At 43.5% G+C, this 25,538-nt stretch overlaps 1 protein-coding gene across 2 annotated transcripts in view; it reads right to left on the bottom strand.

Moving 5' to 3' along the window:
- Positions 1 to 25,538, bottom strand: part of GRK3 (G protein-coupled receptor kinase 3) — a 415,831-nt gene that overhangs the window by 89,422 nt on the left and 300,871 nt on the right. For both annotated transcript variants that reach the window (XM_089684118.1, XM_089684117.1), the window contains exons 8-9: positions 23,808 to 23,899; positions 9,408 to 9,507 (exon numbers count right to left, since the gene is read on the bottom strand). In XM_089684118.1, coding sequence (XP_089540244.1) covers positions 9,408 to 9,507; positions 23,808 to 23,899 — 192 coding nt within the window. The remainder of the gene's footprint in view (positions 1 to 9,407; positions 9,508 to 23,807; positions 23,900 to 25,538) is intronic.

Genomic DNA, 25,538 nt, shown 5'->3' with positions numbered 1-25,538 from the left:
CCACTGTTCCTGATGACTGCCATTTCTTAATTACATTCCGAACAGAGGATATTGACATCTGAAAACGCTTTGCTATCTTCTTATAGCCTTCTCCAGCTTTGTGAGCGTCAACTATTTTCAGTTTCAGTTTTCTAGACAACTGCTTAGAAGAACCCATGGTGCTGATTGTTGGGGCAAGGTCAGATGAGTCTGGGCATTTAAAACCTTTGAGATTGACATCACCTGGTCTTCCCAGACGATGATTGAGAACAATCCATGACACTGGCAGGTCTCAGCTTTGCAAAGGGGGCAGTGCATGCTATAAATTCTGCAGGGTGCCCAAACTTTTGCAGACGCCATTTTTTTGTTTTCTGTTATTTTGAAAGTGTAAATGATGGAAATAAAATCTAACTTTTGTTGACATATTATACGAATGTCTAATCTGTAATTTGATGCCTTTTGGAGCTTTTTCCATCTTTCCTTGGCTTCTTTATGCACATTAATACAAATTTTTAGCTGGGGTGCCCAAACTTTCGATCCCCACTGTATATATATGAGTCAAACAGGCCCTACATGGGCAAAATAAAATGTATTCATGGAAAAAAAATTGTTTTACTGTCCATGGAATCTCTTTTCTAGGTAACAAAAACCGCCATCCGCCATTGCAATGATCACAGATGGAAGGCATCAATGCAAGTTGTTATGAATAAATGTATTCTATTATTGTATGTATTCTTATATAATTTCTACTTTTATATTCATGATACTGTACCATTTTTTGGGCAAATATTTTATTTACCTGTGTTGTATTTGTGAAATTGAAACTCATGAATCAAAAAATAAACTGTATTCCAAACCTAAAATCCATTAACAAGTATGTCCAACCTAGCTAATATTTAAACATATTTTAGGGCTTATGATGGACACTTAACATCTTGAGTTACTTGGGTCCTGCACCACCCAGTCCACCAATTATTGTCACAAATCTAAAAAGTGTCTGCTTTGCTCATAAGTGTCAAAAAAGACACCTGATAAATAAATGCTAATCAATTTTTAACAAGCAGTGAAAGCCCCTGAACTAGTACTTTTAAAAACAAGTGATGGCAGGACTCCTTGCTACATAATACTACATTTGCCATGGGGACACAGGAGCAGATCAACTGGATCTCAGATGATTAAAATGTTGACACATGCAGGTGACATTTCAGTGCTGCAGCCCTCCAAAGGCAGCCCACAGTGCGTACAGCAGAGGCATTCCATTTATATGCTGATTTTAGACATGTCCTCTGTTGTGTATGGAAGTTCCCTAGTCTTGTGACCAGGGGCGGACTGACCATTTGGAAACTCGGGCACTGCCCGAGGGCCGGGGTCAGTAGGGGCTCCATGAGATGCCCCTGGTACCTTTTTCATAGGTTTTTTTGAGTTTGGGCAAGGAAACAGGGGTCCCATGATCCCCAATTGCACGGGGGCCCCATGAGTTGTCAGTCCGCCCCTGCTTGCGACCCACCTTTCAGCACAGTCACTAATAAAAAAAAGAAATAATAATTTTTCTCTTATACATATGGGTGTAAAGATGTTATGATGTATTAAATATATCAGTAATTTGTTACAAAACTCTTCATACAAATATTCCCATACATCCACTTTACAGCAGACTACGGCTCTTGGTTGGTTCAGTTACCTAGGCAGACTGAAGCCTATTGAGTCAACATCTGTTTTTCTGCAGTCCCCTTGTAGGTTCAATTTATAACATTTACTTATTTCAGCTTTAATTTATACAAGGTATATTTATTCATATCCATTCCCAAAGCACAAGAAGCAATGGATTTTTTAAAGTACATTTGTAAACATTAATATTTACATGGCATTTGTCAAAAAGAAAACCATGTACAAGTGCAAGATTACACTGAGTGGTATGAATTCACTGATCTAGGTGCATTCATTTCACATCATTTTAACTTCTCAGATTTCAGAAAACCCTACAATCCCTTGAGTAGAAGAAAAAAAACGTATAAACTTGAAATCAAAATATTAAATACAAACATGCTCTTGTGAAATCACCACAAGTATCTATACTATTATATTATATTTATGTCCAATGATTTATATTATTATTGGGTGCTAATACTAACGCATTAGCAGAGGTTACCTAAAGTGGAAAATGCCTGTTAATATGATCAGTCCCATGTCAAGCCTAGCCCCACCTTGTCCATCTCTTGAGCCTTCAGTGAGATGGAACTTTTAGGGACCTATAGGGAAACTAAAGAGGTGGGAGAGGACACAGACAAACTCAACTGTAGGAAAACTCAAGATTTGGTAATGTCAGTAACCTATAAAGGTAATAGCTGCCTATATATTTCTCATCAGTTTTCTTTTTACTGCACACATTACAAAGTGATCAAAACCTTTCAATGTGTTTTCCCGAATGTGTATAGTATGGGAATTGTGCTCCTTGCGCATGTCAAAAGAGCACACCAGAGTCTCAAACAAAAGGTTCCAATCTGTCTAATAGTTGTGATACAAAGATGCCTGTTATAGCTGTTACAGTACTATGTATTGTCTATAACTATCAACATCGAGAGGGAGATTTACTAAAACTGGTGCACTCAGAATATGATACAGCTGTATATGGTAGCCAATCAGCTTCTAACTTCAGATTTTCAATTAAGCTTTGACAATAAAACTTGGAAGCTGATTGGTCTCTATGCAGAGTTGCACCAGATTTTGTACCCTCCAGTTTTAGTAAATAACTTCCCCATAAGTGCCAGAAGATAGGTTTGGAGAATTTAAGAGTCTTAGTCCATTGAAGAACACACACATTGTGCATGTCATGTCATATTCCAAGAAAATAAATTTTTGATAATTTTCTACAGAATGTTTAGATCTTAGGACAGCTCATTTTAACTTGAATAGACTACAGCCTGATTTTTTCATATCAATGATGAGACAACCTCTTTTCAAATTCCTTTAACTGCATATGCTTACAAATTGGGGGTAATATATCAAAACTGGAGCAGCTGTCTATGGCAACCAATCAGCTTCAAATCTCTGCTTATTCAGTTAAAGCAGAACTATATTCACCTTGAGTCCAGCGATGGGGTGTTCCCGAGCTACCTACCCAGCTGCTGACATTTTCAGGTGGCCAGCCTCTGGCTCTTGATCTCTGGCCACTATCATTGGCCGGGCAGGGAAAACTACACTCAAAAGCATGCACGTGAGCAAAGTCAGATTCAACACTGTCGAATTTGTACAGTGAGCTGCGCGTGTGAGTCTCATTGTACAAGGGTTGACAGGCAGTTAAGTATCATCACTGCTTAAGAGACAAAGCATGTCTCTTCTGCATTAAAATTCCTTACTCTTCGACTATTTTTAATTTTGACCTAAAGTTTCACTTTAAGCTTTGAAAATGAAAGAGAAGTGGATTGGATACCATGCACAATTGCTCCCGATTCTGGCCGCTCCCGCTTTTTTCACATCCATTTTAATTCTTGTATGAATATTTTAGATTTCCCCAATGAAATCACATCATAATTCTAAGAGGCTGAAAAGTATACTGGTAATAGACCAAGTATCTCACAGACTATACTGAAAAAATGTAAGCGGAATCTCATTTTATGTTGGCTCAGAAATAAATAACATACTTGAGGCTGGTCAAGGTTATAAAATGATCAAGTAGTTTAAGGCTTAAGTTTTTCATTTCTATGGTTACAAATGCAAAATGACATTTTATCAGACTATAAATTGGTAATTCCAGCAAACTGGACAATATTTAGAGCTACAAATGTATAGAAACTGATTTAGCTGCAAAATATTTTATAGTAATTTCCGTATTCTTGTGGTCCACCAACATGCTTTGTGATGTGGCTACACAGCATAAAGAATTTGAAATCAGTGTTAAGGGCCTGTAATTTTAGAGGCTGTCTGATCTTGGACTACAATGTACATGCTCACATTGGCGATGCCTATCCTGAGCTGGTAGCCCTTACCAACAGTTAACAGATAGATACCAAAGGAGCTCCAATTTCAGTGTTTGGTTACCATGTGGCAACTCACAAAAAAGGCAGATTTCAAGTACTTACACTAGATAAAAAAATGACTTAAAGTAGATATAAACCCTCAGTCCTCCTACTCCTCGACCTCTCCGTGGCCTTCGACACAGTTGACCACCCCCTTCTCCTTAAAAAACTATACTCCCTTGGCATCAGAGACTCCGCTCTCTCTTGGCTCTCCTCCTATCTATCCCAGCGCTCCTTCAGTGTTACCTATAATGCTGCCACCTCCCCCTCTCTGTTGGGGTCCCATAAGGCTCTTTCCTCGGGCCCCTTCTCTTCTCCATCTACACCTCCTCCCTTGGCCAACTGATACACTCCCACGGCTTCAACTACCACCTCTACGCCGATTACACGCAAATCTACCTCTCTACCCCTCGCCTCACCCCTTCAGTCCCTGCCCGAATCACCTGCCTACTGAACGACATATAAGACTGGATGTCACTCCACTTCCTCAAATTTAACCTTCCCAAAACTGAGCTCCTAGTTTTCCCCCTAGCCCCCCCCCCCATCCTCTCCATCACGACCAATAACGCCACCATCAGTCCCACCCCGCAAGCCAAAGTCCTAGGTGTCACTCTAGACTCCAATCTGTCCTTCCAGCCCCATGTCCAATCGCTGGCAAATTCAAGCAGGCTCCACCTCCGCAACATCTCCAAAATACGTTTGTTCCTAACCCCAGACACTACTAAACTCATTCATTACCTTATTATCTCATGACTCGACTACTGCAACTCCCTCCTCACCGGCTTACCTCATCACAGACTATCCCCGCTTCAGTCTATCCTGAACTCAGCGGCCAGACTCATCCACCTTACCAACCGCTCCGTATCTGCCACCCCCCTCTGTCATTCCCTCCACTGGCTTCCGATTGCCCAACGCATGAAATTCAAACTACTAACATTGACGTACAAAGCTATTCATAATACTGCCCCAAACTACCTCACCAACCTGATATCCAAATACCACCCAACACGTACTCTTCGCTCCCCACAAGACCTCCTACTCTCTAGCTCCCTAGTCTCCTACTTCTATGCCCGACTCCAGGACTGCCCCCATCCTCTGGAACTCACTACCCCAATCCATCAGACTGTCACCAACCCTCCTCACCTTTAGGCGCATCCTGAAAACCCATCTCTTCAGGGAAGCCTACCCCGCCCTCACCTAATAGCCGATCTCCTCCACTCCTCCTACCACTCCATCCCCCACAGCGACTTCCTCCTGTACCACTACCCCCTCCGTCCTAGATTGTAAGCTCCAAAGAGCAGGGACCTCGAACCCCTCGTGTATTGTCTTGTCACTGTATTGTCTCATGTACTGTCCCCCACTATAATGTACAGCGCTGTGCAAACTTTTTGGTGCTATATAAATACTGTATAATAATAATAAATAATAATAACCCTAAGGGAGTGGCACGTAGTTTGCTAGAGCACCGTATTTAATAAACAATGATATTTATTTTTCTTAAAACAGTATTTTCCCTTTTTTATCCTTTGTAAGAGCTGTGTGTAACGCTTGCCCAGTCTGAAGCCCAATTTATGGACGTTCCTATGGGGGAGCTACAAGCAGCACTGAAGCCCCTGCCCCATCTGCATTCGGCAGCCCTGTGCCTCCACTGCTCTCCTCTGCCACCTTCTTTATAATGAAAAGACTTCATTGTAAAAGAACTAAAACAGAAAACTGAGCCCAGCAAGCAACTTTTCCAGCAAGAGACATTACAGCACTAGCTGCCAGGATGTGTTGTTTTGAATGACAATGACTGGAGTGAAGTACCATCATTCAAAAAACCACAAGCCCACAACACATACCAGCCACCTCACTAGTTCTACTGGAGATGATGGCTTGTTATTTTGTGGGTTTGTCTTTTTTGAAGAACAGCACACCTTCATTTACAATGACAGCAGTTACTACTCTACTCTTTCTTGAATAGCTGGCATTGTGGTCTTGTCTGGGCTCAGTCTTTATTGTCACTACAAAGTAGGAAGCAGAGGTCAGAAGTCAGAAGTCAAAGAAAGTATAGGGCTGCAATACACAGCAGAGCTGCAGTTGTTTCATCTGGCAGCTTGTAAGATCACCCTCAATGAATAAAAATTTGCATACACCAGCCGAATTTTGATCAGCGTGTGACCATCCCGGTTCGGGGTGAAACGGACAAGTTGGAAGAATTTTTGTCAATGTATTCTCACAGCACAAGGTCCCCGCTGTCAGAATGCAATGTCCTAGGGGAGTAGGGAGGGTATTCCTAGCTTTTGTGGATGAAGAATCTGTTTTTTTCCATTCAGCCCATTGACTGAAAAAATACTCATCTATGGCCTAGCTTTAGAGGAGTCAAGAACAGGAGTGGGATCTGTGTGCACAATCTCTCATGCCCCCTTCTCCTCTGTGTGGTGTTAGAGCTAAAAACGGATTTTTGTCTTTGCCACCATACATTGTTGGATAGCTGTAGAGGGCAAAATATCTGACATGCAGCGAGTTCCCTGGGGAGTTTAATAAACTTTTTTTTTTAAATTATGGTGATACTTTTTATCTAAAGCTTTTATCAGATTTTAGAGATCTACTTGAAAAATATGTACATAAACTAATAGATGTTTTCATATATTTGCCTAGAGTTGCTCTTTTAAGCACCAAGCAGCTCAATAGCATCTCAGTGCATTTATTAGTATTCCTTTATAAAGGAACTGACACAAAGATTAATATTTACTAGATGTAATAGAACTACATCTATACATTGTCAACTAGGCAGCTTACCACCGCCAGTAAATGATGGCTTTATGAACATGAGTTCTGAAATTAGCTGTCACCAAATGCTTTTTTTTCCCTAGTCAAACATAATTTCCAACTGCATCAATTATTCATGGCAGGCTTAGATCTTTCATTTGTGTGAAAGGCTTTCTAGCCTCAACAATATGAAACTACACAATTGTATGCCACAAGTGGCTATTTAAAAGTGTTTGCTTAATAAGCAGAAAGTCTGTCAGATGTATATTAACAATACTGAATATCAAGGTGAGAAAAAGGAAACACCTTTGTCTTTGTTCTTATGTTGACACTTGACACATTCTCTTTTTTGATAAGTGTGATACATATTTATTGGCATATATATATATATATACACAACTGAATTATTGGCAAATATGTGTTAAAAAATGGGAAAATATGCTTTATTATACATGCACAGGTCTATGTATATCCAGGAAGTCTTATTTAAAACTTACATGCCAAACAATTTTCTTAATAGAAAATGTTTACAGCGAAACTCCTGACAAAACTGTGAATACTCAATTGTACTGCAAACTTCTTTCTACAGCTAGCAGAGTGCCATCTTCTATAAATACTCTCACACAAAAGATTTATGTGAATTTAGTACACAATTTTATAAAGTCAAATCGCATCCAATGGTAAGCAGATTAGTGTTGTAAAACATTCATGTTCAACTTATGCTGAGCTCGGCAGACAGTTATGAAAAAGGTGTAAGCAGATTGAGACAAGTAAGTTGAGTAAACTGCAGAATTCCCTTGCTCTATTGAAGGAATTACAAGCACATGTAGCATTTATCCTCTTATTTCTTTCCAGGAAAAAAATCTGCTCTAAATGCAAGGTATGCCTTTTACGTTAACATGCTGGTGTAAAATCGCATGGACACAAACTAAAACATCTCTATTGTAAGACTGGTGAAAAACAAAGACAAAAATTAATATTCCCATGTGCAATGTTCACATATGAACAAACAGATCACACTGTAATAGAGCCACTATTACGCTTAATACAAGTGTCTGGGTACAAAACTATGTGTTAACAACCCCCGGATTCCCCCCCACCGACTGTCTTGGGGGAAAAAGGACTCTAGTTTTTAAAAGGAGCTCAAGAATTACCAAGGATAATTCTTTTAAAGGTTAAACATTCTCTAACGCAACTTGAAAACAAACATTACCTTTAGAATGGTATTAGTGTGTGGTGGGAAGGATGAATCTTCCGAGTGGCTATGGTTTTTACCAATGGACTATTGCTTTTCTGTTATGTCGGTCCAACATGAGTAAACAGACTAAACTCAGTTCTTCTTACTCACTACACAGTTGCAGCTTCAAAAAAGGAAAATACACAGGATGTATTCAGAGTATGGAGAACCAAATGGTTGGAAATGATAAAACACTAGAAAAGGGGAATCCTAATACTCCAGTACCCTTGGCTCTTGCCTTCTGCACAAAGAAAAATTGTGTATTAAATACAGTCATATTTCAGATTAATTGGCTGAAGTAAATAAAAAAAAGAAATACACCTTAATGTTGAAATGCACCAACATTTATTCTGAAATGCTAGAAATTTAGTCTATACCATACAATTCAACAGGTAAGAGAGCAGAAACCAACAAAAAACTTGCAATGAAAATTACCTCTCTATATTTGCAGTAGAGGAAATATATTTAACGTCAGAACTGTCACTATTAGTCAGTGCAGATTTCCACACAGGCCCAAATTCAAAGTGAATTGGCTATAAGAATAAGAAAGTGAAAACTAGGTCCCTAATAGCGGGTACAGCAAGGTGTCTTCACATACCTTCTGCTTTAGCTTCTCCTAATAAGTTGCAGTGCCTACTCTTATAGAAATATAGTCAGGACTTTGTTTCTCATTTCAAATGGCAGAAACTGTAAAAAACCCCAAATCTGGGGTGCCTACTCTAACAATAGACATGAAAAAAAAAAAAACGGGTTTATGAAAATATCAATTTACTCAGATCTAAAAATCATTCTATCATGGTCAAATAAAAAGAAAAAATCCAGAAAGAATATATGAAATTTTATACATCACTGAGCATGTCGACATTCCATCAAAAAGACAACAGCTAATTGTTCTACAGTAGTGTTCATGGTCCACTAAGTAACAACTGCATACAATTATAAGTGTACAAATACCATCTGCACAGCACAGTTCATATTTAAAATAAAATACATGACCTGCATATAAAGCATCTTTCCACTCAGTACTACACTATTTGGTATCAGATAAAGAGTGACAGAGATTGGATTAGGCAGACTAGAGAAATCAAGTAATAATGCTATTACAAACCTTATTATTTGAATGCTTCCAATGTAACTCCATTGATTTTACATTGAAAGAAAGTGTTTTTCGAACAACAAACTTGGCATCCATCATAAAGAACAGTAACAGCCATTCTGCCAACATCCTTGGTAACCATGGCAATGAAAAACAATTTTAAGCTTTGTCTAATGCAGTTATCGTACATCCAAAGTTCAATGCCTCTGTAAAAGCGCTTCAAAGGCATTTTCTGCATTTGGTGTCTGCATTAACTGTACATACTCACAGGTAAGTGATCATGTACAGTAAAGGCATAGAGACATAAAACTAAAAAAAAAAAACTCACCCCTGTGCTGACAAGGGATAGCATGATCCTTTCATTTAAGGCTAAGGTTTCTCCTTGCTTCATCTTGATCCTCTTCTTATCTAGACATTTCATTGCGTACCTAAGAGTATGCAGAAATAAACACATGTAAATCAAAATAATGCATAGGGTATAGAAACCCTTAGATTCCAAAGTTCATCTAATGTTAGTAAGGTTTTTGATATTCACAGCAGGTCAAAGGAAAAAAAAAGCAGGATTTGTTTTGCTTATTTGTAAAATCGGTTTATTGGAGTACAGAACAGAGTCTTGGATTACTGGATTATATGCTGTGACCCCCAGGTGACCAGACACTGGCAAAGCAGAGCTGTAAGGATCTCCAAATAACCCCTCCCATTACCAGCAATCCTTAGTTTTGGGGTTTTTTATTTTTATTTTAGCAAGCAATGAGAGGATACATAGATGATCCTGTATCTTGTACTGTACTCCAAAAAAAACCCAGATTTTAAAAGTCAAACATCTTGCTTTTGCTGGTGCTGTCCCAATGCTGTCGGCACAATAGGACATATATTTTGGTATTTTCCAAACACTCAGCCATTCTGGGAAGCTGTGACAACCACAATCGGATAACTGACTTGAGCTGGAACCCTGGTCTTCTCCATCTGACAGAAAGACCAGTTTCAAAGTACAAAGCATTCCCCACCATTCATCTCCTAAACGTAACAAAGGCCTGCATTCCTCTCCTTTAGAAGCAGACAACTGTCTGCAAGATCTCTATGGTACTCCAAAATAAATTACATCCTAAACATAGAAGACCTCCCTTTTGCCCTGCAAAACACCGAAATAAAATCAGGGAGACATGGAGGCCTTTGCAATACTTCACAACTACTGATCCCTACATACAAGTAATGACCTGTGACCTTAAAACATGAACGCTAACCCACACTTGTTCACTACTGTTTTGATCAATCCAATCCCTTACTGCCTACCCCTAGGGATTGACATCCCCTGCCTCATTTGCCCATTCTACGCCCCCCTTACCTATGTTGTTTCCTTATCCCCAAGTACACCTTGGTATTTCTACAGATCTGTAATTTATGTCTTGCTGTCTTGCAAAGCTACTGGTAATTGTTATGATTACACACTCCATTAACTTGCTTTCTGATTGTTTAGAGTATGTCGATGGTTCTCATTGTGTACTATACATAGTGTTAAACCCTTCTCATTTAAAGGTTCAATGAATGTTATACTGAAACTGATTGTTACAACTATTTGATTCTGTACTTAAATTTCTGTTATTGTACTGTGCTCAGACAGAGCTTTTATCAGATGTTTTTCATCAGAAGTACTACATAAAGAAATAAAATTTAAAAAAATCCTGTTTTCTTGACTGTACAGAAAAGATCTTGATCGCACAAGACACACGCAGAGTCTTAGACGACTGAAATGTCCAAAAGTAATACAAAAATGAAGGGTGGGAAACACAGCAAACAAACACCAAATGCCCACATGACCTAGGATCATGAACCCTAACTTTAGACAGGTGCGTGATGTACTTTGTATCCAAAGCCAGCATCAGAGGCCTGAAAATCCACCTGGTAAAACTATACAAACATGTGAACAGAAGACTAGGTGGCACATGACACATGACTAGGTGGCACATGACCTACTGATCTGGTGCAGTGCAACTTAATGGGAAAGGGCGGAACCTTATTGCGTAAAGAATAGGTTTGAATTATGACCTATGTTACCCTCCTAAAAATGGTGGAATTGGAAGCAGAAAATTCCTTGCAACAACCCTCAAGAATGACAAAGTAGCAATCTGATTGCATTAAAAAAGGCACAGCTGAGAGGTAAACTCATACAGTCTCTTCACGTCTAAACATTGAGGAGAAACCTCCTTAGGATCTGGACTGAAGGATGTTAGGGCAATGTCCTGGTTGAGGTGGAAAGAAGATCCCACTTTAAGCAAAAAAGCATTAAAACAACTTTACCCTTCTGAAACACCAAGAATGGTTCCTTACACAACAAAGTTGACAGTTCCGACACTTCCTAGTATACAGAAGCATAGGAATGACTGATTCTGATAAACTTTTATCCCCAAGCCCTGAGCTTGACTAGCTAAGCTGTTAAAGTAAGCAGTAAAGAAGCAGAATGGTGGTCCTTGAGACAGTTCTGGGTGGTCTGAAAGCAACCATTGTGCTGTATGCCAGAAGCCTGAGTTGGAGCACCACACTCTTCTGGGCCAAATTGGTGCCTCAAAGATCACTGGAATGTTCACCAACTTGATCATGTGGAACGGCTGAGAAAGGATCTTTACTGGAGAAAAGCAAGAACTAGGAGAATATCAAGGAGAACTGATACCATGTAGTCACCTGTGCATCCAAGATGAAGGCCTGAGGCTTCCCAGACCTGTCAGCAGCCATGTTTTTGCAAAACCCATCCTTCTTCGGAGATTGCAGCAAATCACTCGGAGGAAGGAAAACCTTTCCAGGGTGCATTCACTGACCATATAAGGCTTCTTCCACAACAGAGTGCATATGCAAGGCTAAAGGTCATTTAGGATCCTTTTTTTGATCTCATACTAGCAGCTGAATGGACACAGACACCAAATTTAAACAGGTAGGCACCTCGACCACCAGGGTAGAAAAAGGTTCCCCCGGAGCTTGGGGAAGTAGCCTAGGAGGAGAAATGAAGGGGGGCCGTTTTAGGCCGCTGTGACCCAACAGCTCCCACAGTACATGAATTCTGCCATAGAGGTAGAAATCTCCTCCCTGCTCAAGCAGGAGGAATGGGGAACACCCAAGAAAGCTAAAGAGGTTTCCTAGTGAGGGACAGATGCTCCTACTATCTAAGAAGGGGTCTCTGAGGGGTTTGAAGAAGCTCCCCCTTGACCCATTAGTCAAAAGAGTGCAGAGAAGCCCCTTTGGCCCCTTCCCTTGTAATCTGCTATGGCAGTGAACAGGACCCAAAGGGTTACTCAGGATTTTGATGAAAGAGGTTATTTGACACATGGTCCATAAAGAGCGCAGGGAGCCCAGGAAATGCAGGAGTCTGTAGTTCAAAATGGTGCCTGAAAATGCTGCCAAATGACAGCTGCACTGGCTTGAGCAGCCCAAAGACCCCACAGCAGCAAAAAAGGTCATCCACCAGGGTACCTGCACTAAGAATGGCATGGCGGTCTCCCTATGGCTGACACAGACTTTTAAGCTGTCACAGCCACTCCCTAGGCTGCGTCACACTGCTCTGAGTGCCACAGTCCGTTCTTGCTGCAACCTCTTCTCTCTATGTATGCCCCAGTAGGAGTGGACAGCAGTGACAAGCAGAGGACATCCCAGGTTTAAAAGGGCTAGGCCCAACGTACCAATCCTGACAGCAGCCATCAAAACAAGGAAGGTGTAGTGTCCCTGCTACATCCACTTCAAAAGGGCTTACCCATGAGTAGTCTTCAGGGAGTCACACCAATGCAAATTGCCACTGCCCAGGACCTGTATAGCAACCAGTGGCTAATGCCATGTATAGCACAATGTGCTGAAAAGGAGCACTAAATTCAAGAACCAGGGTTCAAAGCAAATTTACAGGCTGGACTTGGTGTCTTCCATCACCAGCAGGGTAATCAGTAGAAAGAAGACATCTATCACCTAATGACACTTGCAAAAAACTGTGGATTGCTGGTAAAGGGAGGAGTGAAATGAGGGTCCTTACAGTTCTCTATGTGTCCAATCACCTGAAGTTAGCAGCATATAATCCTGTTGTCCAAGACTGTGCCTTTTGCTGTATAATCAAGAAATGCATTTTAATACAGGTTATCAGCAGCTCACATTGATTGGCAGCTAAGTGGTTTCTACATGTCTCTATGGTCAGTCAATTTGCTGCAGAAACGTATTTGCTGTGGACACACTTGTATGCTGTTAGCACTTTACTGAGCTATGGGTACAGTACTGCATTACATTGCTCTTTATATTTATAAAGCTTTAAAAAGACTGAGTGTACGCTTTTACATTTGATTGTTTAATCACAGTACCTATTAGCAAACAGCAGAAAGTTTCTATGGGACAGGTAGTCCCGAAGGGAGAATGAACAGTGCCATGCATGGGCGCACACTCAAACAGGAAGTTGTGAATCTTAAAAGGCAGATCGCTGCATGGCTCTGCATGAAAACCAGGTTAAAAAGTAGGTTCTTCTGCTTGTTTTATATCAATTTGCTTGTGGCCCTTGCTAGTTACTTGACACCCTACTGCTGTAGCATTTTCTTGGGGAGACTTTAGTCATGCTTTAAGCGGCCCTAGACATTCCAAAGAGGTTGAAAACACAGCTGCAAACTGCCATTAGAACAAAATCTTGCAAAGGCTCGGTAGAGAGTTCTATAATTCTTAAGAGCTTGACTTGTCCAAATTCACAAGTAGCTTTTATGGAAAGAGGAGGGTGATAGAAAGGAGAAGGTATCAACTTATCAGTAGGGGTAAAAAACATTGATCAGCAGAGGTTCTGTAATTTGATCAGGTAACTATTTCCACCCACAGTGGGCTGTCAGAAAGCTCTAGGAACAAAAGCTTGGTTAACTGTCATCTCATGTCTATGGATACCCTTTGGAAAACCAAATAAATGAAGACTCCTACCAAAGTAATTTTGTGATTTATTGTTACTATTTTTATTTCATTGCAGTCTGCAGCTATGCACAATTCTCAATCACTGCCAAAGAAAGAATCTCTCTTCACTTTACTGCCAGAGAAACATTCAACTCAAGGGTAAGATTTCCCTAGATCCTAACTCTCTGCACAACCCCAGCTCTCACACCTACACCTGGTTCACTGCCCTCTCTTAAATGTTTGGGCAGCTTGAATTTAACTTATGATGTCTTTTGCATGAATCATTGGAACCCCAAAAACCCTTGTATACAGCATTGGGATTTCTAAAGCAATACCCAAGCTGCATGGTTTCTCATTGTTGAGAGTATTCACATGATTATAAAGGTGGACAACCCACTTAGAAATTACATTAAAACATTCCAGCAGGGGGGCAAGGCCAGGCGCATGGACAGCTAACTTAAATAAAGGAATGCGCTAAAACCACAAACTATTCCTAATTTAGTGTAGAAACATTAGTGCAAAAGATATATATATCTATTCTCAATTAATATAAAAAAATATCAAAATTATGTGCAAAACTATTTTTTAGTGCATAAGTAATTTAAATAATTAAATTTGTGAATATAAAAATTGTCCAATTCTGAATTTCTTCAAATGTCCAAACAAATCCTTTTCAAATTCAGGTGCTCTCAAAGAAATTGTGCCAAAATCCACCACCAAAGTAAAGTTGGGTAACTCACCAGAGCTCCATGCTGATCAATCTCTAGATCAGCAAAAAACGCTTTTTGCTCTGGGAGCAGATGCAATGAATCAACTTCTCAGGTGTGATGATCAATAGCTACACAATCATCCATAAGGTAGGTATCCACCACTCAATATAATGGTTCCAGGAGCATTATATCACTCTCTCTTTTTATATCTCTCCACCGAGGTCATGTTTGGGAATGAAAGAGAAAATCATGGTGCAGCCAGTTTTTTTATAAAAGTATCCAACAATTTAATAAAGATTTACACTCACAAAAAGGGTGTCTTCACCGACACCAGTATAACAGCATAAAACAGCAAATGGTATAACAGTCTCCTGTTCCCCGCACACTCACTACAGCGCTCGTGACTCAATCCTCTCCACAGACGTCAGCATCCAGCAAGCCAAGCCCTACTAGTTTCGTCATGAATGATGTCTTCAAGGGGCGGTCTGAATGCAGACGTCGGCTCCTCTCTAATATACCACCCGCACTAATTTTTTGCTGATCTAGAGATTGATCAGCATGGAGCTCTGGTGAGTTACCCAACTTTACTTTGGTGGTGGATTTTGGCACAATTTCTTTGAGAGCACCTGAATTTGAAAAGGATTTGTTTGGACAATTGAAAAAATTCAGAATTGGACAACTTTTATATTCACAAATTTAATTATTTAAATTACTTATGCACTAAAAAATAGTTTTGCACATAATTTTGATATTTTTTGATATTAATTGAGAATAGATATATATATCTTTTGCACTAATGTTTCTACACTAAATTAGGAATAGTTTGTGGTTTTAGCGCATTCCTTTATTTAAGTTATAGCACTAAGAAATGTATTTGGTTTCTTTGAGGTGGAATTGCTGCTTTAAAGTATTAAGGGTGTGGAGCTTTTATTACACTTGCGGCATGGACAGCTAAGCTGCACATCTGCTCAGCTCCTGGCCTGAGCCCCAGTACAAAGGCTTAATCTGCCCTCCCCCGGAGCCCAAGGCACAGGCTATGGGGAAGAGAACTCACCGCACCCCCAGGAGAACGAGCGGGGACCGATCCGGCGGCTCCTTGAGCCGGTATCTGGTCCGAACGGGGGACGTGAAGGAAGCGCCCCGGCATCCAAGATGGCGCCGACGGCTGCAGCCACCGCTGCACGCAGGGAAACGAGAGATCCGGAGCTAGGGATCAAGGGGCAGGTAAGCCCACGGGGTTCTGATTCCTCCACCAGCCCTGGGGACCCCTCGGCATACACCCTCCCCTACACCTCAGACCCGGGACCCTCAGGAGCCCCACGGCCCCTCCCCCACACAGGGACAAAGGGACATTCAGGTCTCTGCAGCCCCCAAACCACCACACAAGGAGGAGGTGCGCGCGCCTGGATGAAATTGAGAACACCACCGACGGCCTAAGCAACACCCTTCAAACGCACAAAGAGACCCTTAAATCTCACACGGCGCTCATACAGCAGCTCCTGTATCAACAGGACGATATCGAAAACAGAAATTGCCGCAACAACATTCAGATCAGGGGCATCCCAGAATCGGTTGAACCTAAAGACCTGGCCGCGGCGGTTTCCTCTATCTTTAATCAATTACTGCAGCAACCCAAGGATACCCCTATGAAGCTGGACCACGTACACAGCACGATGGGCCCCAGAAAATCCGACCCTTCTTTTATCCGCGACACCCTATGCAGGGTTCATTATTTCAAAATCAAGGACGCCATCATGCGTGCAGCCAGCCTACAGGACACCATCTTATTCAACGGGACGCCGGTGATGCTACTTCCTGACCTCTCACTTCAGACCTTGGCCATGCGCAGGGCTCTGAGCCCCCTCACCCAGATGTTGCATGAAAGAAACATCCGGTACCACTGGCGATTCCCATTCCAGCTCCAAGCAACGCACCAGGGTAAATCCGCCCTTATCTGCACGATCGGAGACTTACCTACATTTTTAGGGGTGTTTGGCCTACCTCAAGTGGCCCTCCCGGACTGGCCCCACCAGCTCCCATTCCCTGGCCCCCCACCCAAAGGGCAGCGGTCCGACCAAAAGAAGAAGAAACGCGCCGGGTCCTCTTCTCAGAAGAACCCAGAAGGATGACCGCTAACTGAATAACTAGAGATAAGCCCGCCATTCTTGTCCACCCTTTCCCGAGTGGTTTATTTTTCTCTGTGTTCTATTCGCTTTAGTGATTTTGTGCCTTTTTTTTTTCTTTACATTTTTAAATCTTAAACTTTAAATTTTTCATTTTTTCTATTTTTAAAAAAAATTTTTGTGCTTCTTTTTTGTTTTCTTCTTTCTTCGTATTTTATGAGTTTGTGCCTGTTGTCTGCGGGACCCTGGGGCTGTGGCGGAAAGAACTTCCTCAGGTGACGCCGCCGCCACTTGCGGTGGTGAACTGGGACTCCTCCGGCCTCAGTCACAGGGACCCTAGGCCACCCCCCCCATTACCCACATCTTCACCGGGTTAGCACCTGGTTGTGTTTCTCTACCCTAGTTTTACATGTCAAGGGGGGGGCCAACTGTTTATCTGTAACAAGTATGCTGGAGGGTTCGCTGATGATGTTTGATTAGGGGGGTTACCCCCAGCCTGGGGGACCCCCCTGAAGTTGCCAATTGCCTTTGGGGGGCTTGGGTCAGGAGCGGACGTATACGCCTGTGACGTTCCCCACCTAGGCCCTCAGTGTATTGTATACCACACTGTTTGAGTGTTCAGACAGCGTGTCTATCTGGTAGCTCTCTATTACTTTTCTTTCTTTGTCTGCCCCTATCTTCCCATCCCCCTCTCCCCTAGCCTCAGGGGATAACCCCCCCCCCCTTTTTTTTTTTTTTTTTTTTTTCCCTTTCCCTCCCCCTTCACCCAACCCAACCAAGGGTTTAGGCAACGTTTTGGGTGACATATCCCGCCCCTACGTGTCACACAGCCTGACTATGACTCTGATCAAATTCTCCTCCATCAACTGTAGGGGCTTCAACACGCCGGAGAAGAGGAGCCAGATGCTATATAACTTCCACAAACACGGCTCGCAGATCCTGCTCCTTCAAGAGACCCATTTTTGCTTGGATAGTATCCCAGCCCTCCATAATCGCCACTTTACTCAATGGTATCATAGCACTAATCCACTGGCTAGGTCTCGGGGAGTGTCGATCGCCTTCCATCACACCTTCAACCCAGGTCCTGGACTCACTCATCATCCCAGCGGGTCGATACCTTTTCCTTAAGCTAAAGCTTCAAGACTTTGTCTTCACGATAGTGAACGTGTACGCCCCCAACCAAGACAAAGCCCCATTCCTGACAAAGGTCCTCTGTAAGCTATCTGATTTCGGTGGTCCCTGTTACATAGTCGGAGGGGTTTTTAATGTGGCTCTCTCGCCAGAACTTGACACTTCCTTCTCTCCGTGCGACGACCCTTTCCCTCATTAAGTCGCGCCTTCACGACTTACACCTAGTGGACATTTGGCAAACCCAACACCCATCGGAGCGAGATTACAGTTACTACTCCCCGGCACACGAGTCGTACAGTCGCATTGACTATTTCTTTGTGTCGCAATCTCTCCTCGACCACTCAACCTCCTCCGCCATCGGCCACCTTTTTGACCATACCCCAATACACCTGGCCATCCAAGACCAACCGACATTGAAGCGCCATTTCTCCTGGCGTCTGAAGGACACTTTGCTTTGTCCTTGATCACTCCTCAGGCACGACCGGTTCCCTTAACCAATGGGAGGCGCTTAAGTGTGTCATCAGAGGGGTGCTCATTAAGCATGGCGCGCACTTAAAGGCCCGTTCGGCGAAGACGCGTTGCTTGTTTTCTCGCTTATCGCGCGTCGGGAATCCACCCACAAGAGTACGCTAGATCCGAAGACCACGGTGGATCTGTATAACGCCCACAGGGACCTACTCCAGCTGTTGGACTCTTCCTCGCTGGTGGCTCGAGATAGAGCATGCAACACACACTACACTTTAGCAAATAAATGCGGGCAACACCTGTCACATGTTCTCCACCCCCATCGCCGACCATTCCAGCACTTAAAGGCACCCGACAACACCAAAATCTACAATAACCAGGGAATCTCATCAGCGTTGGAATGTTATTACGCTCGTCTTTATAACCTACACCCGGCGCAGCCCGTTACTCCCTCCGCCTACTCCCCTTCGGACATGGCCCAATTTATCGAGGAGACGGCACTGCCGGTCCTTAACACCCAGGACATCCTTGCCCTGGAAGAGGCCTTCTCAACTACGGAAGTCCTTGGGGCAATCAAGGCCTTAAAATCTAGTAAATGCCCGGGCCCGGATGGGTTCACCTCCCGCTTCTACAAAACACTTTCCACCCCTCTAGGTCCACTTCTATCCCAAGCTTTCAACACCATTGAAGATCAAAATGTACCCTCCCCGGCCTGTCGGCCAACATCTCAGTCATCCCAAAACCAAATAAAGACCCATCTCTCTGCAGTAGCTAAAGCCCAATCTCCCTTCTCAACCTAGACGCTATCGTCTTCGCAAAGCTTCTAGCGAACCGCCTGTCACCTTTCCTACCGACTCTAGTCCACCGCGATCAGGTGGGGTTTGTCCAAGGCCACGAGGCCAGAGATAACATGTCTAAAACGATCCACCTCATCTCTTACATCAAGCGTCATGGCTTAAATGCATGCCTACTATCATTTGACGCTGAGAAGGTGTTTGATCGCGTGGACTGCCGTTTCCTACGCCTTACCCTGGAACAGATAGGCGTGGGCTCTCGGTGCTAGCTCGGATTATGTCGCTCTACTCCCGCCCCTCAGCAACGGTGCTGGTCAACGGTACAACTTCCCCATCCTTCCCTATCCCAAACGGGACTAGACAAGGCTGCCCACTCTCGCCCCTTCTCTTCGTATTGATAATGGAACACCTCGCGAGAGCTATACGAGCGAACGACTCAATCACGGGCATCCGCACTTCCTCCGCGCACCACAAAATATCTTTGTGCGCGGATGACCTCCTAGTCTATGTCCAACAACCACACATATCACTCCCCTGTCTCTTCCACGAGTTCCGCAGATTCGGCCTCTTCGGTAACTTCAAACTCAACATTTCTAAAACCGAGGCCCTAAACATATCACTACCTGCCCATGTGCTGACGAACGTTCGCTCCAGCTTCACTTTTCAATGGCGCCCATCGGCCATTAAATATTTGGGGATTATGATCCCCGCAAACTACCTACCCCTCCTCTCTAGTATCCAAAAAGACTTGATGTCTTGGGGCATCTCAGCCCTCCCCTGGTTCGGCCGCATCAACACCCTCAAAATGGACACCCTACCAAAATTACTATACGTCTTCCAGACCGTACCAATCACCGTCCCTAAGAGTTTCTTCCTCGCCCTACACTCCCTGTCCATCAGATTTTTTTGGCACCAAGGTCTCTCAAGGCTAAAACACAGAGTGCTCACGTACCCGAAGTCCAGGGTCGGCGTAGGTCTACCGGACTTTGAGCTATACCACAAAGCTACACTGACGGCCCGAATCCTAGACTGGTTCCCCAGGCCATTCCTCAAGGGCTCCTGCATGGTTGAACAGGATCTGTCCCCGGTCAACCTCCGAGCCCTTCTGTGGGGTTACAGCCGAGAACACCGGCGTCTCTCTGGCCTATCCCCGCTGACCTTGGCCTCTCTGTGTCTGTGGTACAGACGGGGCGTGGTTGCTCTAGTGTCATCCGATCCCTCCCCTCTATCACCCCTGTTCGACAACCCTGCCCTACCCCAGAGTGTAGGTGCTGCGGCCATTGGCCCCTTCACGCGCACCTCTTGGCCCATCGCCCGTGACTTCATCTGCCCCCAATCAGGTCTCCCGCTCCTCCGGGGTGGATCTCAGGATTGGTTGACGACTCTACGCCTATCCACATTCTCCTCCCCCGACATTCACCGACCGCCCACTGAATTTGAGCGACTATGCTCTCTTCCCAGTCCACCTAGACATGTCCTAGCCACCCTACAGTTGTGGCCAAAATTATTCAACCCCCAATGCTGTAAAGGGGTTTAGGGACTATAGTGTACATTTGGAATTGTATTCAGAATCAAATCCTACAAGGACGTTGTAACTACCCAAATGCAACTAAAATGACATCAATTGTTTATGTAATACAGTAGTAAATGGTTCTTATGTGGTTTCTTCATTGCCACAATTATTCAACCCCTTAAAGACTACCACTCTGAAGAACAGAGGTTCATACAGGTGCTTTCCATCAGGTATTGAAAACACCTGTGGATGTCACCGAGCAGCAATCAAGCATAATAAGCACCAATTAGGCAGCTTTAAAATGACTGTGATACTCAGCTCCTTCTAGACATTTACTGGTGTGGTTACAAACATGGTGAAGGCAAGAGAATGGTCCAGGAAGACAAGAGAAGAGGTGATTTCTCTTCACAGGAAGGGCAATGGCTATAAGAAGATTGCAAAGATGTTAAACATACCAAGAGACACCTTAGGAAGCATCATTCGCAAATTCAAGGCAAAGGGCACTGTTGAAACGCTACCTGGTCGTGGCAGAAAGAAGATGCTGACTTCGACTGCTGTGCGCTACCTGAAGCGTAGAGTGGAGAGAAGTCCCCGTGTGACTGCTGAGGAACTGAGAAAAGATTTGTCAGATGTGGGTACAGAAGTTTCAGCCCAGACAATAAGACGCACACTGCGTAATGAAGGCCTCCGTGCCAGAACTCCCAGGCGTACCCCCTTGCTGTCTCCAAAGAATAAGAAGAGTCGACTGCAGTATGCCAAAAGCCATGTGGACAAACCACAAAAGTTGTGGGATAGTGTTCTGTGGACTGATGAAACAAAATTAGAACTGTTTGGGCCCATGGATCAACGCTATGTTTGGAGGAGGAAGAACAAGGCCTATGATGAAAAGAACACCTTGCCTACTGTGAAGCATGGTGGAGGGTCAATCATGCTTTGGGGCTGTTTTGCTTCTGCAGGTACAGGGAAGCTTCAGCGTGTGCAAGGTACCATGAATTCTCTTCAGTACCAGGAGATATTGGATGGAAACGTGATGCAGTCCGTCACACACCTGAGGCTTGGGAGACGTTGGACCTTTCAACAGGACAATGATCCCAAGCATACCTCCAAGTCCACTAGAGCATGGTTGCAGAGGAAAGGCTGGAACATTTTGGAGTGGCCATCGCAGTCACCAGACTTAAATCCGATTGAGAACCTCTGGTGGGACTTAAAGAAAGCAGTTGCAGTGCGCAAGCCTAAGAATGTGACTGAACTGGAGGCCTTTGCCCATGAAGAATGGGCGAAGATACCCGTAGATCGCTGCAAGACACTTGTGTCAAGCTATGCTTCACGTTTAAAAGCTGTTATAACTGTAAAAGGATGCTGTACTAAGTACTAAGATTGAATGTCACTTGGGGGTTGAATAAAACTGATAATGCTGTGAGCACAGAAAAGACATTTGTGGTTATTTCATTATAACTGTTATGTTATATTTGTCTGACCTACAAGTGCCTCTTTAATGTAAATGTAAGCAAGATGACTGAATGATCAAAAGCAATGTCAAACTGGCCAAAACACTCAATTTCAGTGGGGGTTGAATAATTTTGGCCACAACTGTATATGAATCTCTACACCACGCTCTCCACCCCGAACTCCCACCCTACACCAAGGCGTGGGCCCGAGAACGCGGCAGGAACATATCGGACACAGATTGGTCCAATTCATATCACACCCATAAGTCATCCATTTCCTGTTATTCACAAGAGAAGAACTTTAAGATCCTCGCCCGATGGTACAGGGACCCCCTCTACACAAAATATTCCCCTCCACACCGAACCTGTGCTGGCGCTGTTCTAAAGCGGTTGGCACTCAGCTCCACATCTGATGGGAATGCGACCTAATACAACCTTACTGCTGACAGGTCTTTGCCATATACAATGAGATTTATGGCGAAGCTCTGACCCCCACTCCGGAAATTGCCCTCCTCTCGATACTTCCGGGCTCTTTAGCTTCTCAGAAGAAAAGCTTGCTGCGCTTCTTCCTATCCACGGCCCACCAATTGATACCCCTCTTCTGGAGGTCGTCGACCCCCCCGCCCATCCCCTTGTGGGTCTCGGTGCTAAACGATACCATGTGCATGGAGGAAATATTGGCATTTGACAATGACACTTTCGATAAACACAAGCTGTTGTGGTCGATCTGGCTCCACTTCTCCTCTTCCTCATGCCTGCGAAATCTGTGCGCCCCTGATGGGATTTGATGGGGTCATACTCAACTCCCCCAGGCATACACCCCGATTCGACTATCTGACACGCCCTGAGGGGGCGACATGGGGGACCATTCTGGCGAAATACCAGAGGCAGGCCACCTAACAAGTCTGTTTCAGCCATCCTCCCCACCCAAGATCTTCTCCCCTCCCCCCCTTTTTTTTCCTTTCTTCCTTTCCCCCCTCCCCTCGCCCGCCTCTTCTCTGCGCCTCTTTCACATTCTTGACTCTTTTTGCCCCCCCCCCCCATCTCTTTCCCTCTTGCCCTTCCTATACCTTTCTCCCTGCCTTGCTCTCTCTCAAGTGTTTCCACTATTCTCTACAAGTGTTTCTCATTTAGACGTTAAGGAATTATTGTATCACCCTTGAATATCGCCTGTTGGGGGATGCCCCCTCTAAAACTACGAAGGGATCCATATCTCCCGAATTCATAGACTACGCTAATTCCCATTTGAATGTGCTTTTTCATCCTTATCACTGTTGATGTTCTCATAATTCTTTCTTTCATACTATGTACTGTTTGATTTACTGCAAAACCAAATAAAGACAAATTTGCCTTTAAAACATTCCAGCAGGTGCAGTGTAGATGGAATTCTCACCATCTACAGAACAGACGCAGATAATGTTCTGCAATAAAGTTAGCTAAAAGCACTACAATTATTGAATCTGAGATTGTATCATAAATCTAAATTACACTTTAAGGGTCCCATTGACTAAAATGTACTTAAAATGTTCAATGACTCAAAAAGCTTTGAGTTAGCTATATGATTTTCAAGAATTAGTTCTAAAAGTTACAGGCTGAAAAAGTAAAACGTGTAAAGAAAAGAAGATGTGTGCACAGACATCTTAAGACTCACATTTTACCAGTGTCTGCTTTCCGACACCCATAAACTTCACCAAATCCACCACGTCCAATAATTCGATGAACACTAAAATCATTCATTGTCAACTGTAATTCAGAAGAACAAGTAATCAAATTAGTAAATGGCAACATATGTGAGAATGAAATAATACAACCACAAGCTTATGCAGGCCCATATTTTTATGGAGAACTACTTTTAAATTGCAATATATTAAACATTTTATCATTATTAGAATTGTGACTGCTGTGTAATTCACAACCTTTTTAAATAAAATAGATTTTTAAATCCCTGTAAATTTTTTTCTCCAAATTCATTGAGAGACACAACCAGATTCATTAGGCCTGCGGGAGCCCATTGGCTGCAGAACGATGCTAGTTTCTTTGTACACTTTCAAATGTTTTTATTGTTTTAACTAAGTATTAGAGGCATTATATTCCCTTTGTTATTTGTTGGTCTTACCTTGTAATGATGGAGTCACATGTTGCAGCTGCAATTTGCAATGCAATGGCTGACCGAGTCCCCTATGTCCATGTGTTAATTTACCTAGCTTGTTCCTATTTGCTAAAAGGGACAGGTAGCTTCTTGCTCTGGGTCACATCACAAATGTGGGAGTGCTAATGTGATGAAACAATGAGCACTCTGTTAAAGTGGCTCAAAAGGCTATCCGTTTTTAATCCTAATGCATTCCCTGCATTAAGGAAAAAAAACACCCTACTGTTTCTCCTATCCCCGAACACTTACCCAAGTCCTGTTGGAAATTCAGTGCTGTCCCACCTGCAAGTCTTCTCTCTTCACTTCCTCTTCTAAAAAGGAGACTCAGGCAGCAGGCACTGGCTCTGCTGCTGTCAGTCAATCCTGTGAGGAGGGAGCTGGGGCGTGGCCTGGACACACACAGCCTGGCTTGGGAGTGAGCCTGCACAGATATTCCCATAGCACATGGCTTGCCATCAGTGCAACCGCTGATAGAAGGAGAGGAAAAAGCCAGCCGTGATTCCAGAAGAGGTAAGTGACTGTTCTATGCAACATCGTTGCACAAAGCAGGCAAGTATAAACCCATTTTATTGTATTAAAAAAATAGCCTTTACAACCACTTGAATTGCTCTACCTATTTCAGATTTATTAGTTCTCACCTGCACAAGCTCCAGACAAAAATCCAGTGATTGTGGGAATATGTGGTTTATTCACAGAAAGTGTCAGTTCCTAGACTACAAGCAGATGTCATGCATTAACTTGTGCAGCGCCCTGCTGCTTGCCTCATGTTTAACCGCCTCCTGCCCGCCATATAAGGAAATGACGGGCGCAAGGCGGTTCTCTTGTTCTGGGAGGAGGTCATATGACATCCTTCCACTCTATCCATGCATGCATGCACGCCCCTGGGGGCAAGCAGCGCGGAGATCGGTGGTGCGCTGTGTCCAATCACCAATCAACGGAAAGAGCCGAAAAACGTCAGCTCTGTCATTTGATCAGCCGTGACCAATCACAGCTGGTCGCGTGTAAATAAGGAAATGCCACTTATCGGCATTTCTCTCCTCATGAGCTGTCACGCTGACAGCTCGTGAGGAGAGGAGAGCCGGTAATCAGCATTACTCAGAGGGGCCATGTACACTGATCATCAGGTCACTGATGATCAGTGTGCCCTGATGATCAGTGTAGTCCCATCAATGCCACCTGTCAGTGCGCATCAATGCCACCTGCTAGTGCCCATAAGTGCCACATCAATGCCAC

This window comes from Staurois parvus, unplaced genomic scaffold (assembly GCF_062004578.1).
Source record: "Staurois parvus isolate SC_StPar_1 unplaced genomic scaffold, SC_StPar_1.0 ptg000336l, whole genome shotgun sequence".
Classification (NCBI taxonomy): Eukaryota; Metazoa; Chordata; class Amphibia; order Anura; family Ranidae; genus Staurois; species Staurois parvus.
Note: the sequence above shows the minus strand (reverse complement) of the source record. Positions and strands in the feature narration are given on the sequence as shown.